At 34.8% G+C, this 21,528-nt stretch overlaps 1 protein-coding gene and 1 pseudogene across 7 annotated transcripts; both read right to left on the bottom strand.

Moving 5' to 3' along the window:
- Positions 1-70: 70 nt before the first annotated feature.
- On the bottom strand, positions 71-20,878 carry LOC143580116 (leucoanthocyanidin reductase pseudogene; annotated as a pseudogene).
- LOC143580115 (protein DETOXIFICATION 12-like) lies at positions 1,755-5,283 on the bottom strand. Of its 7 annotated transcripts, none has more exons than XM_077063231.1 (4): positions 3,795-5,283; positions 3,436-3,562; positions 2,513-3,057; positions 1,755-2,000 (listed from the first exon to the last, which is right to left on the bottom strand). In XM_077063231.1, exons 3-4 carry the CDS (start codon positions 3,055-3,057, stop codon positions 1,916-1,918), a joined length of 630 nt encoding a protein of 209 aa, XP_076919346.1. In that variant the 5' UTR covers positions 3,436-3,562; positions 3,795-5,283; the 3' UTR covers positions 1,755-1,915. The 7 variants fall into 7 exon arrangements, 4 of the variants coding, with proteins under 4 accessions (XP_076919346.1, XP_076919347.1, XP_076919349.1 ...); XM_077063232.1 differs by having other exon boundaries at positions 3,436-3,553; XM_077063234.1 differs by having other exon boundaries at positions 4,864-5,283.
- Positions 20,879-21,528: the final 650 nt, after the last annotated feature.

Genomic DNA, 21,528 nt, shown 5'->3' with positions numbered 1-21,528 from the left:
AACAAGAAAAATAAAACGAAACGTTTGTTAAAACTAAACTAAACGGCAACGTATTATAACAGATTCTAACCTGATGCTGCTTTCAAGAGGTCAGATTCGTATAATATTCTTCTTGGGAGGGTTCGTTCAATCTTCTTTTCCCATAAGCAAGCAAGCTCATTGATGTTAAGATGGTTTGAAGGTGGTTGAAAATGTACAATCTTGTTTAGGGTACGAGCATCATTGATCATTTTCATAGTGAATTTTCCTATGTCGGTGCCGGCAACAAAATATGCTGCCACAATATATTGGTTTAGAAATGAAATGTAATTAACCATAATATGTAATAGGGGAATCTTAAGGCATAAACCAATAAATTTAAAGAATGATATTTACATCAAAATGTTTGAAATGAAATATGATGTCGTAGTTCTACGTTATATATCTACATAGTAACCTTTCAAAGAAAGCTTACAAATGAATTTTCACAATCTATTTCTTTGTATTAATTAAGAAAAATGCTCTACTATGTTCCATTCTGAAATCTTCACCAAGTCATCGCCAATTTTTATATTTCTCTCTTACGGTGCATTGTTGGCTTCCTTAGCTTGCCGGGGATTATTAGACTAGTTAATAGTTATGCATCTAGCAGTATATATATCTAGAAGGTGGCTCGGTAGAATATTAAACTCTATATACCCGAGTTAAGTAGCATTATTATTCAATTCACAACATTAATATACGTTTATGGTTCACTTAACTAATTGATTTGACAATATTAAAAGTTTTAATATGACGCAGATGCCCCTTCTATTGTTGGTCTGTTGCTATCAAGTTTGTGTAGAAAACTCACCTTTAACAGAGCCATCTCCATAGATGTCAAACTGATCCAAAGGAGGAATGGCCTCTGAAGGGTGGATATTATCGTGATACGGCCATGAAGCTATGGAATTTCAACATATATAAGTGTAAGGTATACCGGACTCTTCCACCACCCGTCTCACACTCCGCTTCTCCTTGTACATGCTTAGTCCCGGCTCCACAGGATCCGTCCAGTCGACATCGTGACCAAATTCCGATGGCAAATATCTCTGTCCAACAAATTCGATAATATACCTTGCTATGTATATGTATATGTATATGTATATGTATATGTATATGTATATGTATATGTATATGTATATGTATATGTATATGTATATGTATATGTATATGTATGTGTGTACATATATCAATGATCTATATGTGTCATTCGTTTGGGTTTGTGAAACGTTACAAGAAAAGTTCATGACACGTATTTGTGTGTCATCTTTTTAGGGTAAAAAAATATATTATTTATAGAATTATTAATTTCCCTAACGCCCTGCTTGCGGTGCGCGCATATAATGTATATATGTGTGAACCCTCGGGTGGGCAAAAGTAAAATTGCACTAATTTTGACGTTATTTTACTAATCTCGTGAAAATAACGTTAAAAGTGGCGGAAGGTTAATCAGGCATCATGTGGTGGCGTTGATAGCTGAAAGACAAGGGCACATGCACCAATCAGCCGGTGTCCCGATGATTGAGTGCTATGTGCCTTATGTCCAAGGCTTGATGCAAAACTACTATCGAGCCGGGGGTCTCACCGGAAGCAGCCTCTCTATCCCTATGGGATAGAGGTAAGGCTGTCTACATCTTACCCTCCTCAGACCCTACCATAGCATTGCTATTGGTGGGATATACTGAGTACGATGATAGAATTATTAATTTCCCTATCAAATGACAATTCTCATAACACAAAAAAATATTCATATACAGAAAAATAATGCATTTCATACAATATTTAATAAAATACTAATATTTCATACAACATTCAAAGTTAACTAATACCAATACATAATTTTAACAAAAAACAAACGGTGCCACAAAAGTCCACCAATCTTCACTAATTTTCTTTAATCCCAGTATTCTTCACTTTCATACTTCTTTTGTAATATGTTTATTTGCCAGAATAAGAAATGCATACCTGACAGCAATGAACTGCATTGAAAAAATTGAGATAAGAATCTAAAGACAGACAAGAGAATTTAACAGTCATATGCTCAATAATAAAGAAACGGGGGGGGTATTTTGTTTCTACAAATATCATAGCCGACACATGTGAAAAATAAAAAAAGCAGTTGCCAGCCCTGGTTAGGTACACAGTTGACTTAAGTCACCTTACACCACCTTACACCACCTTACCAGGATACATGAGGATACATGTATCCTCAAATTTTCGTCTGAAAACGGCTAAATTAACACTACGTATAAAAAATTTCGAACGAAACGGATAAATGTTTTTTTTTATTATTTTAAAAAAATAATAAAGTTAAAATAAATGTTTTAAACAGGTCAACCCAAACACGGCCCGTTTAACTAAACGGTATCACGGGTTTCAACCCGAAACTAACCCAAACCCGTGATTTCATGTTTTCGTGTCGTGACAGAATTTCACAACCCGAGACACGACATGTCAGCCGTATAGTCTAAAACAATAGATAAAAATTTACCACATCATGACGGCTGACGGGACAGCATAGCGAAAGAAGTCTTTAATCCCATACAACACCTCAACCGATACAGAACCACGAGTCGCTTCACACGCCGAAGAATATTTCATATAAACCGACAAAAAAACCGCATCTAGCCACATTGTAATATCAACTGATATAGCTGCTCCAACACTCTTCAACCCAGTTTTATGTACCAAAAACCAACAAACAGGAACATGCAAACATAACACTGCGGTTGAGCTAACGAGCATAGGCAACAACATGGTTTGCATTTGGAAATATTTATTAAGTGGTTGAAGTATTGCAGATGCAAAAAGTGAAGGTATAAGCCATGTTATGAATTTTCCAGTTTCGTGCGATATTAATCGGTTTTGGCCCGTTAACACGAGTATGTGTTCCGTGTAGTTGCATAATATGGATAAGGGAATGCAGACTAGTAGAAGTGATAATATGGCTGTGTAAACTTGAGTTCCGAATTTGTTGTATTGTTGAGCTCCATATGCTTGTCCACATAGTGTTTCTAGTGCACTTACCATTCCCATCTGCAGGTTCAAAATTATTAACTTAAAAAAAAAGTTTTAAAATTAATATATAGTATAGTGCACTTGGCCTTTCAAAAAAAAGGTGTTAGGAGTAGTAGCATAACAAACTGAGCAAAGTCACATGTTGATGTAGAAAAATATTATAATTGTTGATGTAAAATTCAGTTTTTTGCCACCATGATTGAGTTACACTACATAAGATTCTGGGTGTTTAGATTATGTGGACCTTCTATATATATTTTGGTCAAAACATAAACATCTAGGAGTATGGCAGTAAGAAGATATTAACCAAAGTTTACCCATTTAAATCGAAGGCTTCTATTGTTTCGTATTTAACCATTTAATTTAGTATTACAATTCCAGAACGAATGTGCAAACCTGTTGATGAGATGTGATGACTCTGGGATATGTGGCTTGACTAATATTGCTTTTGCAGGACTGGAGCTGAGTTGCATGTCATATGTTTGAGAGAGTTGCCGAATAAGTTCTTATGAATCTGCCACCACTTTAAACAATAAAAAAAAGTACAACCATAAATATTCATATAGTTTAGTTTCAAAATACAAAGCAAGTATAAACCTGAATTAACTTGCAGGTCATAAAAAAAATTTAAAAAATAAACTTCAAGATAGTCTAGACGCTTAATAAGAAGGACTTTCATTCGCGACGATGGAACCGCAGGCCGCTGCAAAGACACACGACACCTTTAATACATTAACTGGTGCGAGGTCTTCTACTTGTCGGGAATGAAGTTAATCGTTCGGCATTCCGAAAAAGAGCGCCAAAAAGCTCACAAACTAAGCTGCAATCACCGAGATCATGACAAGACGAAGAGACTAAAGACGAACCGGGAAAAAAAAGCGAAGGGTTAGACCGGTTCTGCAAGTTGTTACGCGCATATACAAACAAAAATTCAGAGAATCTATTTGCACACACAAACCCATTACAACACTCCTATACTGAATGCGGAATCTGAACCCGTACGCGACCTTCTTCGTAAAGTCCGAGGATCGTTAACGTTCGTTTAAATGGTGACGACTTTGGCCAAAAGCGCAACAGCAACAACTATAGATCACAAGGCTAGTGTGCACATACAACATTAAATCTTAGAATAAATAGCAATTTTCTACCATACTCCAACAGAAACTACTTTTCACATGAAAACCTCCTACATTAAGTCTATACTAACCAACAAAAAAAGAGTTAACAAACTCTCTAAAGCTACCTAATGATAAAGTAAAACCTAGAAATTGAAATTCTAACTGTAAAAAGCCTAAATCATCATATCAGCATATAAATTAACAATAGAAGGCTTAACTTCTAAAACATAATTAAATAAAACGTGCCATAATTAACGAAAATTAGTCGATGTGCACCCAAATAAAATACCAAGCCAACCTCAAATAAGCCATAACAATAATATGCTAAAGCATAACCTTAATCATCAAACAGAACGTTAATTATACTTACATATTTAACAATGATCTAATTACCAGTACTTGAAACTCAATTATAAACCTCACTATTGTACTAAAAATACCTAATATAACAATCAATCAGACCACTCACATTCCAAAACATAATAACAACACACAAACAAACCTGATAAACAAGAACAACACGATGATCATGTGGCTGATGAATATCATGTAACAAACCTTCGTCTTAGTGGAAGCTATACCACTAGAAACATTTAAAGTATATTCAAAATAGAAAAAATTAAACCTAAAACTCTAACAAACTAACAATTGAGTAGCTGAATGATTGATTAATCGATTTAATCAACGCGAATGAAGAAAACCGTACCGATGACGAATGATTGTTTGATTGAGTGCCGACTTGGTAAGCTAACGCCATCCTTTTCTCCGGCATTCGGAGTCATCGGAATCAAAGGCTCCTTTGAAGTAGAGTTTTGTTCGTGTTTTAGGTGTTTCGGAGCAGTAATTGAAGGAATCAGAGCTTCGATTCATAATCGAAAGCAGTAATCTAAGGAATTAGAGCTTGTTCTTCGTGATTTGAACTCGTAATCGATTGGATCTCTAGGGCTCTTCGCTTCAATCGGATCTTCTAGGGTTCTTCGCTTCGATCGGATCTCTAGGGTTTTTGCTTCGAACTCGTGTGTTTGTAGTCTGTATTGTATCCCGTGTTTATGGCGTGAAAATTATAAAGTGACGGTGGAACATGACAAAGAAAATCAAGTGTCTCCCATGTTTAGTTTTTTTCAACTTTTTATGACAATTTAATAATGACAGGAAAAACTATGTCATTATTTCTTTAAATTTTTTATAAGATGACATTTTATTATGACATATTTTTTTTATGTCATCTATTCATAGAGTGTCATTAAAAACGTGTAATTAAAGGTTCATTTTCTAGTAGTGTGCTCCAATTTCATAAAGAACGGACATAAAAATTCCCGGTTGGTTCGACGGTTCGGGTCGGATAATCCTTAGATTGGGGACTTCATAGAATAGACAAGTGATTATAAGCGGCAAAATGATTTAACAGGGTCAGGTGCGGTAACAAGTAGGTTTAGAATATGGTATATTTGTTTCGGGTCGGATATGGGTTTTAACAAAAGTTAACACATGTAAAGTTAGAAAGAAGTATTAAAATGACTAAATCAAGTTAAAGTGACCTAAACATCCTCAGGTCGTTAAGCTTTATTCCTCTTCTTGGGGTGTAACATCCAGACATTTCCTTAAATAATATTAAAATATTAATTGCGTCGGAATAATCAATTTTAGTTAGTAGAATAATAATAATATTAAAGATAAAATAATGGTGGGCTAAGATATATAGAATTAATTATGGACTTAAGATGTACTGGGCTTAAGGTCCATAGGCTTCAGAGTATAAATACATCCTTAAACCCTAAACTATTTCCATCTGCATCATTCTACACCTTAGCCTACACCATAAAAAACACACACTCAAGCCGAACACTCTCTAGTCTATTTTAATCAACGATCCAAGGACAACCGAAGGTAAGAAATCGTTTATTCATCTAACACAACATACTAGAACCCGACACCGCATCGTGATGCCGAATGCGCCGTTTGAATCTAGATCTAGCCTTATTCGAATGTTTAATCAACCAAAAACGAGCTTAAGAGCCAACTTAGCTCAGCTCACCCCGAAGCTACACGGGTCATAATTATCAAACTCCGCCAACTATGGTGGCTAACGGCGCCGGAATCGAAGAAAAACCTTAAAAAACGCGAAAAATAGAGTTGAACAGAATAATAGGGCGTATAAGTACGATTAGCGTAAAAGAATATACGCCGTATAGGTATGTAGACGTATAAGTATATGTGGCGTGTATGTATGTGCACCGTATATGTATGTAAGCCGTGTATCTATACCGTATATCTATTGTATACCGTATACGTATATATAGCGTGTATGTATGTGTACCGTGTATGTATGTAGGCAGTGTATATATGTCCATCGTATATGTATATACGTAGTATGCATGACTTACACGCTAGAGGACTTATAGGATCAGGGTAACTTACACGCTAAAAACTTATACAGACCTAAAGTGATTTTCCAAATAAACGAAATATATACGGCGTATACATATGTAAATGATAGATATGGACTTATATGAAGGTTATTATAAGAATAAGTAAATAACTAATAATGAAAGGTAATGTTTAAATTGAATATTTTATTAAATTATTGAACTTCAGTTTTCTGATTAGGTTTTTAGTAAAAACTTATTAATAAAAATAAAATTTTTCCAAGCTAACCTAGCTTAACCCAGCCAGGGGCTCTGCTCCTTAGACCTTACTAAGGGTTGCCGCTCCTAGAACCCTGCCGCCAGGGGCGCTGCCCCGAACCCCCGTAGATAGGGGTTACAATAACTTAGAAGTATGGTATAGCCAGAATTACCACCTACCTTAAGTGGTAAGTGTATGCCTTATATGATTTATGTGAAATTTATTGAGTTATGAATGAAAGCTTGTCGGTACGTAACGATATTCGAATATTGCACGTTTCGCCAGGAAAGGTGATCGTTAGAAGATGGGATTGTTTTATATATATATGATACATGAATGATATATGTATGTTATATGAAAGATTCAGAGTATGTTTGAAAGTTTATAAATAAATATAAAAGAAAGGCATGATAAGGTTGTACGGAAGAAATGGACTGAACCCTAATAATACTCGAGGAAGAAGGGACCAAACCCTAATAATATCTGAGGTAGAAAGGGACCAAGCCCTAATAATACTTGAGTTAGAAGGGACCGGTCCCTAATAATATCCAAGGAAGAAAGGGGACCGAGCCCCAATAATACTCGAGGAAGTAGGGTGTAATGCTTTTTAAAACGTATAAGTATGTAAAGTAAAGTTAAATATAAAAGTATGAAAGCAAGAAAGAATGAAAGAAAGAAAGCATATACTTATGTATGTACTAAAGAAAGATAAGCAGATTAAGTATATAATATGTATCTTCGGATGCATATGTATAAGTATGTGAATGTATTGTATGTTATCTGATTAACTAGAACTCACTCAGTATAGCTGACTTTGAGTATGCACGCAGGTGAATAGATTGAAGCAGCTGACTTGAGAGAGAGAGAGAGAGAGAGAGAGAGAGAGAGAGAGAGAGAGACGTAGCATGATTCGAAGGGACTGGCATCCAAAGAAGATTTGTCATGATGTTTTAATTAGCTACTTTATGTTATGTTTTAATGACAAGTATTGGATGTTTGTGATAAATGGTTGACTTTTATTATTTCTGCGAAAATTTTAATCAACTCTGATATTTAGAACTGTGTTTATGAGTAAATCCAACGCCAATGTAGGACACCGGGATCAAGGCCTTACATGGGGTGTTTGTGATTTCTTATTTTACCTTTTTATAAATTTTCTATGAAGTTAGTAAATCACAATATTGTGACTTACTAACTTATCCTCTAACAACATAAGCAAACTTAAACAACTTTTAAATTTTCAAAAAATTAATAAATTATAAGTTGATTATTATAAAAAGTCCTAAACATTCCCGTAGTATTTAAAAGTACTTCATTAGCATAGTGGTCCAAAAGTAAGTCATAACATTTTCATATATTTTAAAAGCTTAACATGCATGTAACAATAGCATACATAAATTATTAATATAACTAATGAGAATCCCAACTTTCAATTTTATTATCAACAACAGACTCTGCTAATAAATCATTAATGTTGTTAGTTGGTTCATTTAAGTAGCTATGAATAATCAAAATACCCTCAATAATAATAATAATAATAATAATAATAAAAATAATTTACTTTTTAATTGGGTATACTTTATCTATTAAGTTACCTAAATATGGGTAAAGTTTAAATACAAAGAGACACAAAAATGAGAATTATGAGAAGGATTTGTGGCTGTTGGACTCGGTCTGCCCAAGAGACATATTAAATTGATGTGGCTAGTACGTTATGATCCAAGTCGGGTCATACCCAATAACAAGCTAGACAAACACCGATAATATTTGTTCATATATGATGTGATCATAACAAATGAATATTAACACTTGAGTTATTTGGAAAGGGGTTTCTAAATAAAATGTACTTGTGTAATAAACAAATCATATGGATGATTTATGTTTTATGAAAGAACATTACATAGTGTTATTTAAGTTGGTTAAATAACAGTATGTGAATAATAATAACCAAGCATGTCTCTTAACATATAATAGGTTTATAAGTTATAAGTTATAAACTTATAAAAGTATATATGTATGGATATATATATATATATATATATATATATGTTTAAAGTTTTATAAAAGAAAAAGATAATAACTCTTTCAAATGTAATATTATTATATGTTTGAGTGGAGACATGCAAGGTGAGTGGAGACATGCAATGGTTATTATTGGTGGAGAGAAAGATGCCTTTAAATAAAACCAAGTCTTTCTCTTTCATTCTTTCATAACACACATAATTTCCAAGTAAACTTTTCTCTCTTCCTCTCTTGGGTATTTTCATCCAACATAAGAAAAGAAGAAGAAAATTTCAAGTGCAAATCCTAGCTAGAAGTGGTGTGTTGTTGAAGCTTGGGGTATGCTAGCTTGAGGAGCTTCCATATTCAAGTTCTTACCTTTCAATCATCATCTCTTTCACCCGGTTTTGTCATATTGAAAGGTAGTAGTAACATGCATGGACTTATAGTGACATGCATGTATTTGATAGTGTGTAATTCGTATTTGGATCCGGGTTTGGGTTTTGCATGTTTAAAATTGGTTTTATACATATCATATTAACAAGATTTAAAACTTTTATATCCGCTGCGTTTTTGGTAAAATAGGAATTTTATCACTTTGATAATCTTGTTAAAACTCAACAATGGCATCAAGAGCCGCTTATACGAATGCATGCTTCATTAGACCCAAAATTTTTCGGGTTTATGGTGGGTTTCACCATTTGGCCGAAACTTTTTGGGGTTTTGGTTACCCCATGGTTTTTCAAGGTTATACTTTACATGCATGTGGTAATCTTGAAAAACTAAGTCATTTGGATGATTGTTTAGTTTGTTTGGACAAAACCCGAAACTTTCGGTTTGCTTAAGCTTTGGCCGAAAGTTTTGAGGCAAAAAGGGGAACCATTTTGGTCTTGTATTATTGCATATTTGGATGTGTAATAGATGTTCATAACCTAGCCATGGCCTTGTGTTTGGTTGAATGATTGTGTTGGTTGTTTGTTCATTCGATTTGGTTGTAATATTTATTTGGGTTTGTAATCTATTTATTCATTCATATGGCTTGTAATAATAAGTAGATTAGATGTATTTCTTTTACTAGAAAAATGTATTAGGATATATTTTGTAAAAGAAGATGCATGGATGGAAGCCCAAATAAAATGATGAAGACCACAACACCGGGAGTAAACACTTGGAGCATATGGATGCGGAATCAAGTGGGAGTTCACCGACACAAGTGCATGTTCTTTTGGGTCCCTTAGGAGAGACTTTTTGACACACTTGTCTTCGGTCAACAAGTGTGGTCAATATTAGGAGGCTATGGTTATGAACTTGTGGTTGTGTATATTTTATGCTTGCATGGTTGATTTACTTATTATTTGCAATATGGTTTGCTTAACAACTTAAAATCAACTAGCATAAAATTGGTTCCTTAGAAATCGTTAGGTAATAAAAATTGGTTTTATTAATAACTAATGATTTCATAATAAAAATGGGTTTTATTAATTGGAACTTTGAAAATGGGTTTTTCAACTAAGTACCATACATTTGAATACATGCAAATGAAAGGTACAATAAATAGTTTTCCAATCTAGAATTTAGAAAACTAAAATCCCTTTTTAAAAACAAGTTAAACACCATCCTTTTATACGACACTTAAGTCACTTGTAGACTTGAAAGTGAGTTAGGATCACCTAAGCACTTTTAAGAAAACTTGTGATCTTAAGGTGATTTTACAAGTACTTTTGGCATTTGGATCACCTAACCACTTGTATGAGTAAACTCACACGTGTGTATAAGTAGGACGACTTGATTTGAAACCATGACTATAGGATCACCTTAACATGGCGTTCAAAGGCGTTGATGGGATTTAACATACCAACTAAACATATGATGTTTAACCGATCCCATAAAACTAGAAGTTGCAAAGGGTTGCAATTGTCGAACTTTGACTACCTTGTTAATTCGAATAGTAGAATAAAGGTCACCTAACTACTATTTGAATGAAACGTTGGGTTCTAGATTTTAATCAATAATTGTCTTGGAGACATTTAAAGGGTATTAAAGATTAAAATTTTATTAATATCGAAAATACTAATTTGAACTTTGTTAAAATTCTTTTAGATGGCCGCAAACAACGCACCGAACTCAATTATCCCACACGTACATAATCTATCACTAAGATCCATTCTGGATAAGGATCGTCTAAACTTTAACAACTTCATGGATTGGTATCGAAACTTGAGAATTGTTCTCAAGCAAGAAAAGAAGTCTTATATTTTAGACGATCCTATTCCCGATGAACCCGATGTCAATAACTTGGATGCCTATGCGGATTGGTTAAAATACACCGAGGATTCAGTGCAAGTTTCTTGCCTCATGTTGGGAACAATGATTCTCGAGATCCAAAAGGATTTCGAGAATCATGGGGCGTATGACACGATAACCCAACTTAAGGAAATGTACCTTACTCAAGCTCGGGTTGAGCGATTCGAAACGGTTCGAGCGCTTCATGCATGTCATATGGAAGAAACCCAATCTGTTTCATCTTATGTACTTAAGATGAAGAGCCACATTGATCGGCTTGAACGGCTTAACTGTCCCGTCTCAAAAGAGTTAGCCACGGATTTAATCCTAAATGGCTTAACTAAAAGGTTTGAGACATTCGTCATGAACTACAACATGAATGGATGGGACAAAAGCATTGGTGAGCTTCACGCAATGCTTAAGACAGCCGAGGCCGGCATGGGTAAAAAGGTTTTACCCGTTCTTGCGATCAATGAGGGTGGCTCAAAGAAAAGGCATCACCCGGAACCAAAAGCAAAGGTTGCCGTTGGTAAGGGGCAAGTCAAGAAGGGGTTCAAGGGAAAGGCAAAGGCGGAGCCAAAGCCAAAGAAGCTAAAGGTTAGCGCTGAGGATCCGTGCTTTGGTTGTGGTGAGATAGGTCATTGGATGAGAAACTGTCCGACCTATCTCAAGGAGTTGAAAGCTAAGAGGGATGCGGGGCAAACCTTAGGTACAACTTTCATGATTCACATTGATCTTAATATTATTTCTTCTAACACATGGGTATTGGATACCGGATGTGGAACTCACATATGCAATTCATTGCAGGGGTTCAAAAGAAGAAATGAGGTGAAGAAAGGAGATATAAGTCTCTTCATGGGCAATGGAGCAAAGGTTGACGTCCAAGCCCGAGGAGATTATGTTTTAAAGCTTCCAAATGGTTTGGAAATTGTTTTGAAAAACATTTTATATTCCCCTAGTTTGACTAGGAATATTATCTATGTTTCTGTATTAAGACAATCTGGTTATGACTTTAAGTTTGTTGATAATGGTACTTATGTTTTCATGGATAATGTCTTTTATTTTAAAGCGATGCCGTTTTATGACATTTATGAATTAATTCATGATGACTCATTCATTGATAACTCGTTATACCAAGCTAACACCAAAAGACTCAAAATGGATTTGAGTAATACTTTTCTTTGGCATTGTCGTCTTGGTCACATAAACAAGAATCGTATTCATACACTTCGAAAGAATGGTCTTTTGAAATCAAATGTTGATTCATTTGATGAATGTGAATCTTGTTTATTGGGAAAGATGACCAAAGAACCCTTTAATGGAACAAATGAAAGGGCGAAAGACTTATTAGGTATCATACATTCGGATGTATGTGGACCTTTTACGACAATGACAAGAAATGGTGAAAGATACTTCATTACCTTTACCGACGATTATAGTCGCTATGGGTATGTGTTCTTGTTAAGACACAAAAATGAGGCCTTTGAAATGTTCAAAGTCTTCCAAAATGAAGTACAAAATCAACTCAACAAAACAATCAAGTACTACGTTCCGATAGAGGAGGTGAATACCTCAATGATGCGTTTCTAGAACATCTTAGGAGTTGTGGGATTGTCTCACAACTTACTCCACCTGGAACACCACAACATAATGGTGTGTCCGAAAGGAGGAATCGAACTTTATTGGACATGGTTCGATCCATGATGGCTAGATGCTCATTACCTCTATCATTTTGGGGTTTCGCTGTGATCTCTGCTGCCCGTATTTTAAATATGGCACCAACCAAGAAAGTGGATAGGACACCTTTTGAAATATGGCATGGAAAGGCTCCAAAATTTTCATATTTAAAGGTATGGGGTTGTGAGGCGTATGTTAAGATCTACACCCCTGACGAACTTGAATGTCGATCCACTAAGTGTATATTTGTAGGATATCCCACGGATTCGATGGGATATTATTTCTACAATCCAAGCGAGCACAAAGTGTTTATAGCTCGAAAGGCTAAGTTCTTGGAAAGAAGGTTCCTTATGGAAGCAACTGATAGAACTGTAGAACTCGAAGAGGATCGAGAACTACAAGCCGATACACGTTTGGTTGATACTAGCAATCAACAAGAGGTTGTTGAGGATGATCAAATGGTTGATCAAAACACACAAAACATTCGCAAATCTGGTAGAGTTAGCACCCCACCTGAGAGATATGGATTTTTCATGGATGGATGCTACGTGGTTGATTCGGATAAACCCACCACATACCGATATGCAATGTCGCAATCTGATTGTGACAAATGGCTAGAAGCCATGAATGTTGAGATGCAATCCATGCATGACAATCAAGTATGGGACTTGGTTGCTCCACCTCTAAATTCCAAGCAGGTTGGAAGTAAGTGGGTTTTCAAGAAGAAAACTGATATGCATGGAAACTTGGATACTTATAAAGCTAGACTTGTAGCAAAGGGTTTCACTCAAACTCAAGGGGTTGATTATGATGAAACTTTCTCGCCCGTGGCGATACTAAAGTCTATAAGGATATTGTTTGCCATAGCCGCATATTATGACTATGAGATATGGCAAATGGATGTCAAAACTGCTTTTCTAAATGGGCATCTTAATGAAGATGTTTATATGGTTCAGCCTGAAGGATTTGTCGATCCACAACATCCTAACAAAGTATGCAAGTTGAAGAAATCAATCTATGGATTGAAACAAGCATCCAGAAGTTGGAATCACCGTTTTGATGATGAAGTTAAGAAATTTGGATTCATCAAAAACGCTGATGATGCTTGTGTGTATAAGAAAGCTAGTGGGAGCATCATAACCTTTCTGGTATTATATGTCGATGACATATTACTGTTTGGAAATGACATTCCAACCTTGAAAGGTGTGAAAGCCTGGCTTGGAAGCTGTTTTTTCATAAAGGATCTTGGTGAAGCCGCCTATATTCTGAGAATAAGAATCTATAGGGATAGATCAAGGCGGTTGATAGGTTTGAATCAAAGTGCATACATTGACAAGATCTTGAAAAGGTTCAAGATGGAAAACTCTAAGAAAGGTTTGGTACCTATTCAAAGAGGAACAATGTTGAGTGCTTCTCAATGTCCAAGCTCAAAGGATGAGCAAGACAAAATGAGTGGTATCCCATATGCATCTGCTATAGGATCCATCATGTATGCCATGATTTGCACTAAACCGGATGTGTCATGCGCCTTGAGCATGACAAGTCGATACCAACAAAATCCGGGAACTAGCCATTGGATGGCTGTTAAGAGCATATTGAAATACCTTAGAAGGACTAAGGATATGTTTCTAATATATGGCTCTGGTGAGGAGGAACTCGTTGTAAAGGGTTACACTGATGCGAGTTTCCAAACTGATCGAGATGATTCTCGATCACAATCGGGATACGTTTTCGTTCTCAATGGTGGTGCTGTCTCATGGAAGAGTGCAAAACAAGACGTGGTAGCTTTATCCACCACTGAATCTGAATACATCGCCGCCTCCCTGGCAGCTCAAGAAGCTGCATGGATTAGAAAGTTCATTGCCGATCTAGGAGTGGTTCGTACCATTCAGGACCCTCTAGAGATCTTTTGTGACAACGAGGGTGCGATTGCTCAAATCAAGGAACCCCGCGCACATCAAAAGACTAGGCACATTGAGCGAAGATTCAACTACATAAGGGATGAAGTTGAAAAGGGAAAGATATGTATTCGCAAAGTTCACACTGATCAAAACATTGCGGACCCACTCACGAAACTCCTTGAAAGGCCGAAGCATGAGAGTCATACTTGCGCCTTAGGACTTCGATATTCTAGTGATTGGATTTGATCAAAATTTGTATTTGGATATTGGAACAATTTTATTTTAACTCAATCATATGTTTTTGGTTATGGTCATGTTCTTGAGTTATGTTCCATTTTAGTATGTTTAAATCCGTGAATAATTTGAATTATTCTAAACATCCGTAGTCGTTCATATTTGTGGGAACAAATGTGAAAGTAAGACTATTATGAACTTGGATTGGTAGATATTCATGAGGTATGAATATAGCAAAGGGTTGCTGCCAAGGTTCATAGATATTTATGGGATAAATATTGGACTGACCCGCTCTCAATTTTACTGCATGGAATCCTTGGGATTTGTGATCATAAGTAAATTTGAGTAAAGGCGAACTTCATAGTATCCTCCGACCTTAGATACATATTGGGTCTTGATATTCATCGACTATTATGCTTTGACTTAGTTCTTCGCTGCCCTGAAATATGTCAGTACATAAGGCTAAGCTCATGTATAGTACAAGGTGATAGTGAGAGACGTATGTAGTCAATATGGAATTTGTCCCTCTTATTCGTTGAGAGTTAAATGTCTAAGGCCTGACAAGTTAAATCAACAGAGAATGATCACTCTGTGTCTCTGGATTTAACATGACATTTGTGGCAAAAGGATAAATGATAGTTTCACCTAAATCATTTTCAAGTATGGGACTTGAAAGGGATGATGTTATTGAATGGCACTTCGTCATATGTATTAGGGGTAGTAAACCGTAGTTAGGCGGTATTTGCTACTTGCATCAATCTTCTATGTATCTTGTGCAAGTGAGAGATTGTTGGACTCGGTCTGCCCAAGAGACATATTAAATTGATGTGGCTAGTACGTTATGATCCAAGTCGGGTCATACCCAATAACAAGCTAGACAAACACCGATAATATTCGTTCATATATGATGTGATCATAACAAATGAATATTAACACTTGAGTTATTTGGAAAGAGGTTTCTAAATAAAATGTACTTGTGTAATAAACAAATCATATGGATGATTTATGTTTTATGAAAGAACATTACATAGTGTTATTTAAGTTGGTTAAATAACAATATGTGAATAATAATAACCAAGCATGTCTCTTAACATATAATAGGTTTTATAAGTTATAAGTTATAAACTTATAAAAGTATATATGTATGGAAATATATATATATGTTTAAAGTTTTATAAAAGAAAAAGATAATAACTCTTTCAAATGTAATATTATTATATGTTTGAGTGGAGACATGCAATGGTTATTATTGGTGGAAAGAAAGATGCCTTTAAATAAAACCAAGTCTTTCTCTTTCATTCTTTCATAACACACATAATTTCCAAGTAAACTTTTCTCTCTTCCTCTCTTGGGTATTTTCATCCAACATAAGAAAAGAAGAAGAAAATTTCAAGTGCAAATCCTAGCTAGAAGTGGTGTGTTGTTGAAGCTTGGGGTATGCTAGCTTGAGGAGCTTCCATATTCAAGTTCTTACCTTTCAATCATCATCTCTTTCACCCGGTTTTGTCATATTGAAAGGTAGTAGTAACATGCATGGACTTATAGTGACATGCATGTATTTGATAGTGTGTAATTCGTATTTGGATCCGGGTTTGGGTTTTGCATGTTTAAAATTGGTTTTATACATATCATATTAACAAGATTTAAAACTTTTATATCCGCTGCGTTTTTGGTAAAATAGGGATTTTATCACTTTGATAATCTTGTTAAAACTCAACAGTGGCCACACAAAAAACCGCTTAACAAAAAATTCAAAAAAAAAATCATAACTTAAAATATAAATAGAAAAACGAAAATAAATCAAAACGTTTTCCTCATCATTCCCGTTCAAAAAAAAAACCAACGAAAAGATACAATGTCAAGAAAAAAAAACACAGTGCAGATAATGAACAAAAAACACAATAACAAATTAAAAAAGACACAATATGTCGCAAAACTTACCACAATGCCGAACAAAATATAACACAATGTTGAGTAATATAACAAAATATTAAGAAAAAAAAAAGACACAATGTCAAGTAAAAAAGACACAATTAATGACGAAAACAAACACAAAAAAATGCTAAATAAAAAGACACAATGATGTTTTGCTTCAACATTGTGTCCTTATTTATGCTAATTTTATATATGAAGATATTTTTTTATGTCATTCTTAATAGTTATCAACTTTAGTTAGAATTCGTTATTTTATTAAAAAGAATACAATTATAACTTATAAAATCATTACGTAATTGTGTGAGAATACACCATGTACCGTATGAATATTCCATTTGATAATATAATTTGAACTTATAAAACTATTTAATTTGATAAAATATAGTTTTTTTTAATTTAATTATATAAATTCTATACCTTAATTGTATTTTTTTAAGCATCCCGTGCATCACACGAGTTTTAAAGCTAGTTATGTTATGTATAGAAATCCCAATAATTAAGTTATAGAAATATTCTAGATGAATGAATATATAAAATGTCGTTATATATATCCTATTATTATGCTGTAAGTTAACCTTTGAATATGTTTAAGTATAATGATGATCTAACATTTCTATTAATTACACGGTTCACTATCCATTGTTGTATATAAAAATATTTTTTAGAGTTATTAATTTTAAAATTTTGTTTATCATTATTTGTATCTTATTAATCCATAAGGTGTTATTATGTATATTATTAAATTTATTTGTTTTTGGTTGTATTTTGTTAACAATCCGTATACCACACGGGCTCTATATTATTATTATTATTATTATAATAATATGTAGTATAGATAACAATATTATTTATATGATAATATAAGAGCCCATAAATGTATTCTCTATGTTGTCTTCATAACATAAGAGTTTTGAGATAATATAGGAGAAAGTTGAGGCTGTGTTGTGTGTGGGATGTAAATTTCAAAAACGTGATTGACAACAGGATCGAACCCAGAATCATATGGATAAAACACAAGCACCAAAACCAGCAGAGCATCTATTTACTTGGAATATAGGTTCATTCTCTATTTATTTACGGGTTTATTCTAGTTTTTATATAGGCGTTCACTAAAACCCCAAAACTCAATGATTCCCATGAACCAAGTACATACTATTTCGGTTCGTCCCTAATGAGGTTGTTGCCCCTGCAAGGGAAACTTACCGGTCTTAAAACATGTATATTGGCCAAATCGTATGAGAAGTAGAGGTAACTAGGGCTGCAAACAAACCAAACATACAACTAACTGAACCTGAAACTTTCGTTGGGGAAGTTTCTTTACATTTGTTTGTTTAATGAACGGACCAAATTTAACAAGGAATTATGTTCGATTAATTAAATAAACAGACACGAACAGAGGTAGCGTTCATTCAATTGTGGTCATAAACATTAGGTAATATGTTTCTTAATGTAATTTGTTTACATTGCTTGTGTTGGTTTGTTTATGTTCATTAGTGTTTGTTCGTTTAATAATAAAACAAATATGAACATAGGTTAAGATCAAAATATTATTCATGCTCAACTTCTTGATTTTGATAAAAAATACTTTTCCTGCATTAGTTTCCTAATTAAATTCTAACTATGTTTCCTTATTGTTTATCTATTTCTATTTTTATGTCTTGGTATTCCAATAAAATGTAATCTCCGTTTGAGAATGAATAAGAAAAAGAATAAGAAAAATTGTCCCTAATTGGTTTTCCTTCTTCTCTCTTGTTCTTGAAGCTTAGCCAACTCTACCGGGTCTATAGGGAGATTAACAATCTTGAATTGGTCTCTATCAGTTATGTGTTTTCATTAACTTATGACCTTATCATGGCCTTTGTCGAGCGATTCGACCGGTTGCTACACCATGCATGGCCGCCCAACGAGCCGCACACATTGAAGCGCTACCCACATCCACCAAATCCTTTGGAGTTGTCATCACCAAACTTATTACCGTGTCCAATCAATCATAGGTGTCTCAACCAACTGCAACACCTGTGACACCCCTAATACCATAACTGTTCCAGTTTCAGAACCCTTTCTTCTTTGTCTAACTGATGGACCTATAACACGTCAAACATCCCTACCAAATTTTGTAAATTATATTTCCTTCAAAAAGAAAAGAAATCATCCCCTTTGATTTTCTCCCATACCTACAATAGTCGTTGCCTTACATGGGTCCTCAACACTTGCTACCCATATTTTATGACAAGGTTTTTACTAGGCCTATGCCGTTAATAATTCCAACAAATAGTGCTTCAGTAAAGCCGCGCCATAATGCTAAAACGAATGCGACCATCGTGGCACCCCTTTTGTGACAACATTAAACGCCTTACGGCGAGTCAAATGATGATCACCATGGAGAAAACATTCCGTTCTTGAGGATAAGAACATTTTGAAGAGGCGGGGAATTGATATGATCTTAATATTATCCATGCTCAACTTCATATTATGATAGCAAAGAATTTTCTTGCAAGCAAAATAATTTGTTAAATTTGTCTATTATTTAGTTTCCTTTTAAGGGTGGAGGATGTGGAGCTCGGGTAGTGGCTTAGGGTAGTTTGTGCCATCGTTGAACACCGCCGCCGGCCTCCAAAAACTACCCTAAGGGTAGTGAGTTAGGGTAGTAGTCACCGAAGAAAGGAGGAAGAATTTGGTCATAGGTTGTGTGTCACCGACTATATGACCATTAAGTTTTATTTTTTTTTCACTTATAAATAACACTTCCTACTATTTTATACACACTATTCTACAACTATTTCATCAATATCTCTTAAAACCATTTTTTTATATGGAGCAGCCAAATCCCCAATAGATTGCATCACGCAGATGGATCCACGAAGAAGAAGTAACGTTAGACAAGGCTTAGGTTTATGTTTATGTTTTCGAAGACATGTAGCACGTGGAGCAACGAACAACGGGTTTTGGCCACAAGTTTGGAACTAGTTGATTTCTGAGGAGACGCAAGTGATCATACAAAGCACCAATTGTGTTCTAAATCACGACATATGATCGAACAAATTAACGCTCGCGATAACGACAAGTTTCAAGTCATAACAAAGCCAAAATTCGATGGAATTGGGAATAATCTTTTTTTTTTCTTATCTAATTTTATTGAATAAGGTGTTATTTTATAATGTATGTGTTTTTATTTTGTTTGGAGATTTTGAATTTATAATTTATTAGTTATTATTAATTTAAAAATTAAAACCTTTAGGGTAGTTAACAGATGTGCTACCAATCCATAGGGTAGTCGGGTTGTTCAGGGTAAAAGTGATGTGGCAGTGCAAGATTGGTCGTGCTTAAGGTACTTTGGGTACCTTTAGGGATCTACACCCTCCACCCTTATATTCTAATTAGGTTTTTTATTGTTTATTGTTTTTTCTATTTTTATGTCTTAGTTTAATTTTCATATAAATTGTAATCTTCATCTGTGAAAGAATAAGAAAAATAATCAGAAAATTTGTCTGAAATCGGTTTCTGTTCTTCTCTCTTGTTCATGGGTCTATCTGGAGACTAATCATCTCGAATTGGTCTCTATCATGTCACTTCGTTCAATTGTGTTCACGTGCATTTTCGTTTCTTTTGTTTAATGTTCGTTTATTTAAGTTCGTTAACGTTCTTCCATTTACACAACAATTGCCCTTGACATGGGCAAACATCTGGCATGTTGAGGAGAAACGATCCCCTTACTAGTGACGATATCTCGTTGTAGTCAAATCAAGAAATGGAGAAATTTGTCACCCTAATTGTGTGATGCTGATGCATGCATTTGATTCTATACAAATTTATATATGAAAAAAAAAGAGTCATGAGAGAGAGAGAGAGAGAGAGAGAGAGAGAGAGAGAGAGAGAGACGTACATCGATGATGACAACACCTTTCTCGTTGAGAGCTTTAATTTCAGAATTAGAAGACCAGTTGAAGATCTGCTCAGAACATAAGTGGTTTGACCTGATTCTAGGCTGGCTTGAGCAATGAAGTGTCCAATGAACTCGGCTGCACCAATTATGAGAACACGGCTACTTGTTTCCGTACAAACCATTTTCTTGAAGAAGGGGTGCTAGATTCTAATGTTCATTCGCTGGAAATGTTTTGTTTCCAAAAGAAGGGTTCACTCCATTTATAAAATTGTAGGTGTCCCCTGTATTAGTTGCGAGGAGTGTTGGCAAGGTCCTTTTACAACGACGGGCAGATTTTGGTCCCCCCCCACCTATCTGCTCTATCTGTGTATGCATGGTAACCAAAGTGCAGTCTCTAATATAAAGGAAAGCATTGATTATAATTTTCAAATTTTAATAAAAATGTCAGTTTAACTAAATAACTCACTGACCCTACCCCTAACTTTAATAATAAGTAGTTGGTTGACCCGCCACGATGTGGCGGGGTTTAGATTAGCATTAAACAAAAGTATTTACACGCGTTCCCTGCACAATTTATGTTTTACATAGTAACATTATAGCCCTTCTGTACAACATATTTGCAATAACTAATTATAAAAGATTGTTAACTTTGTCCTCGGGACATTTCAGTACTTAGTCTTGTCTTCGATACAAAGTAGAAGTTTGTTATTTGCTGCCACAATGCGCTGAACCTGTTGTAGTGTAGTGTGTTAGTATGTGTTTTGTTTTGAAACATATTATGTATTTGGATAGTGTGTTACCTTAGGTTGGTGTTGGCAAAAAGCATGTGGTG

This window comes from Bidens hawaiensis, unplaced genomic scaffold, assembly GCF_021521415.1.
Source record: "Bidens hawaiensis isolate Kalapana, Puna unplaced genomic scaffold, B.hawaiensis_p1.1 tig00030240_1, whole genome shotgun sequence".
In the NCBI taxonomy this organism is placed as follows: Eukaryota; Viridiplantae; Streptophyta; class Magnoliopsida; order Asterales; family Asteraceae; genus Bidens; species Bidens hawaiensis.
Note: the sequence above shows the minus strand (reverse complement) of the source record. Positions and strands in the feature narration are given on the sequence as shown.

Bases quoted from the DNA above. Each gene is read 5' to 3' on its own strand.
- LOC143580115 (XM_077063231.1), bottom strand. From the start codon at position 3,057: ATGGGAATGGTAAGTGCACTAGAAACACTATGTGGACAAGCATATGGA. The intron at 2,001-2,512 runs GTAAATTTTTAT...TTTTCAATGCAG, and splicing joins CCGTCAGCCGTCATGATGTG to TTCATTGCTGTCAGGTATGC.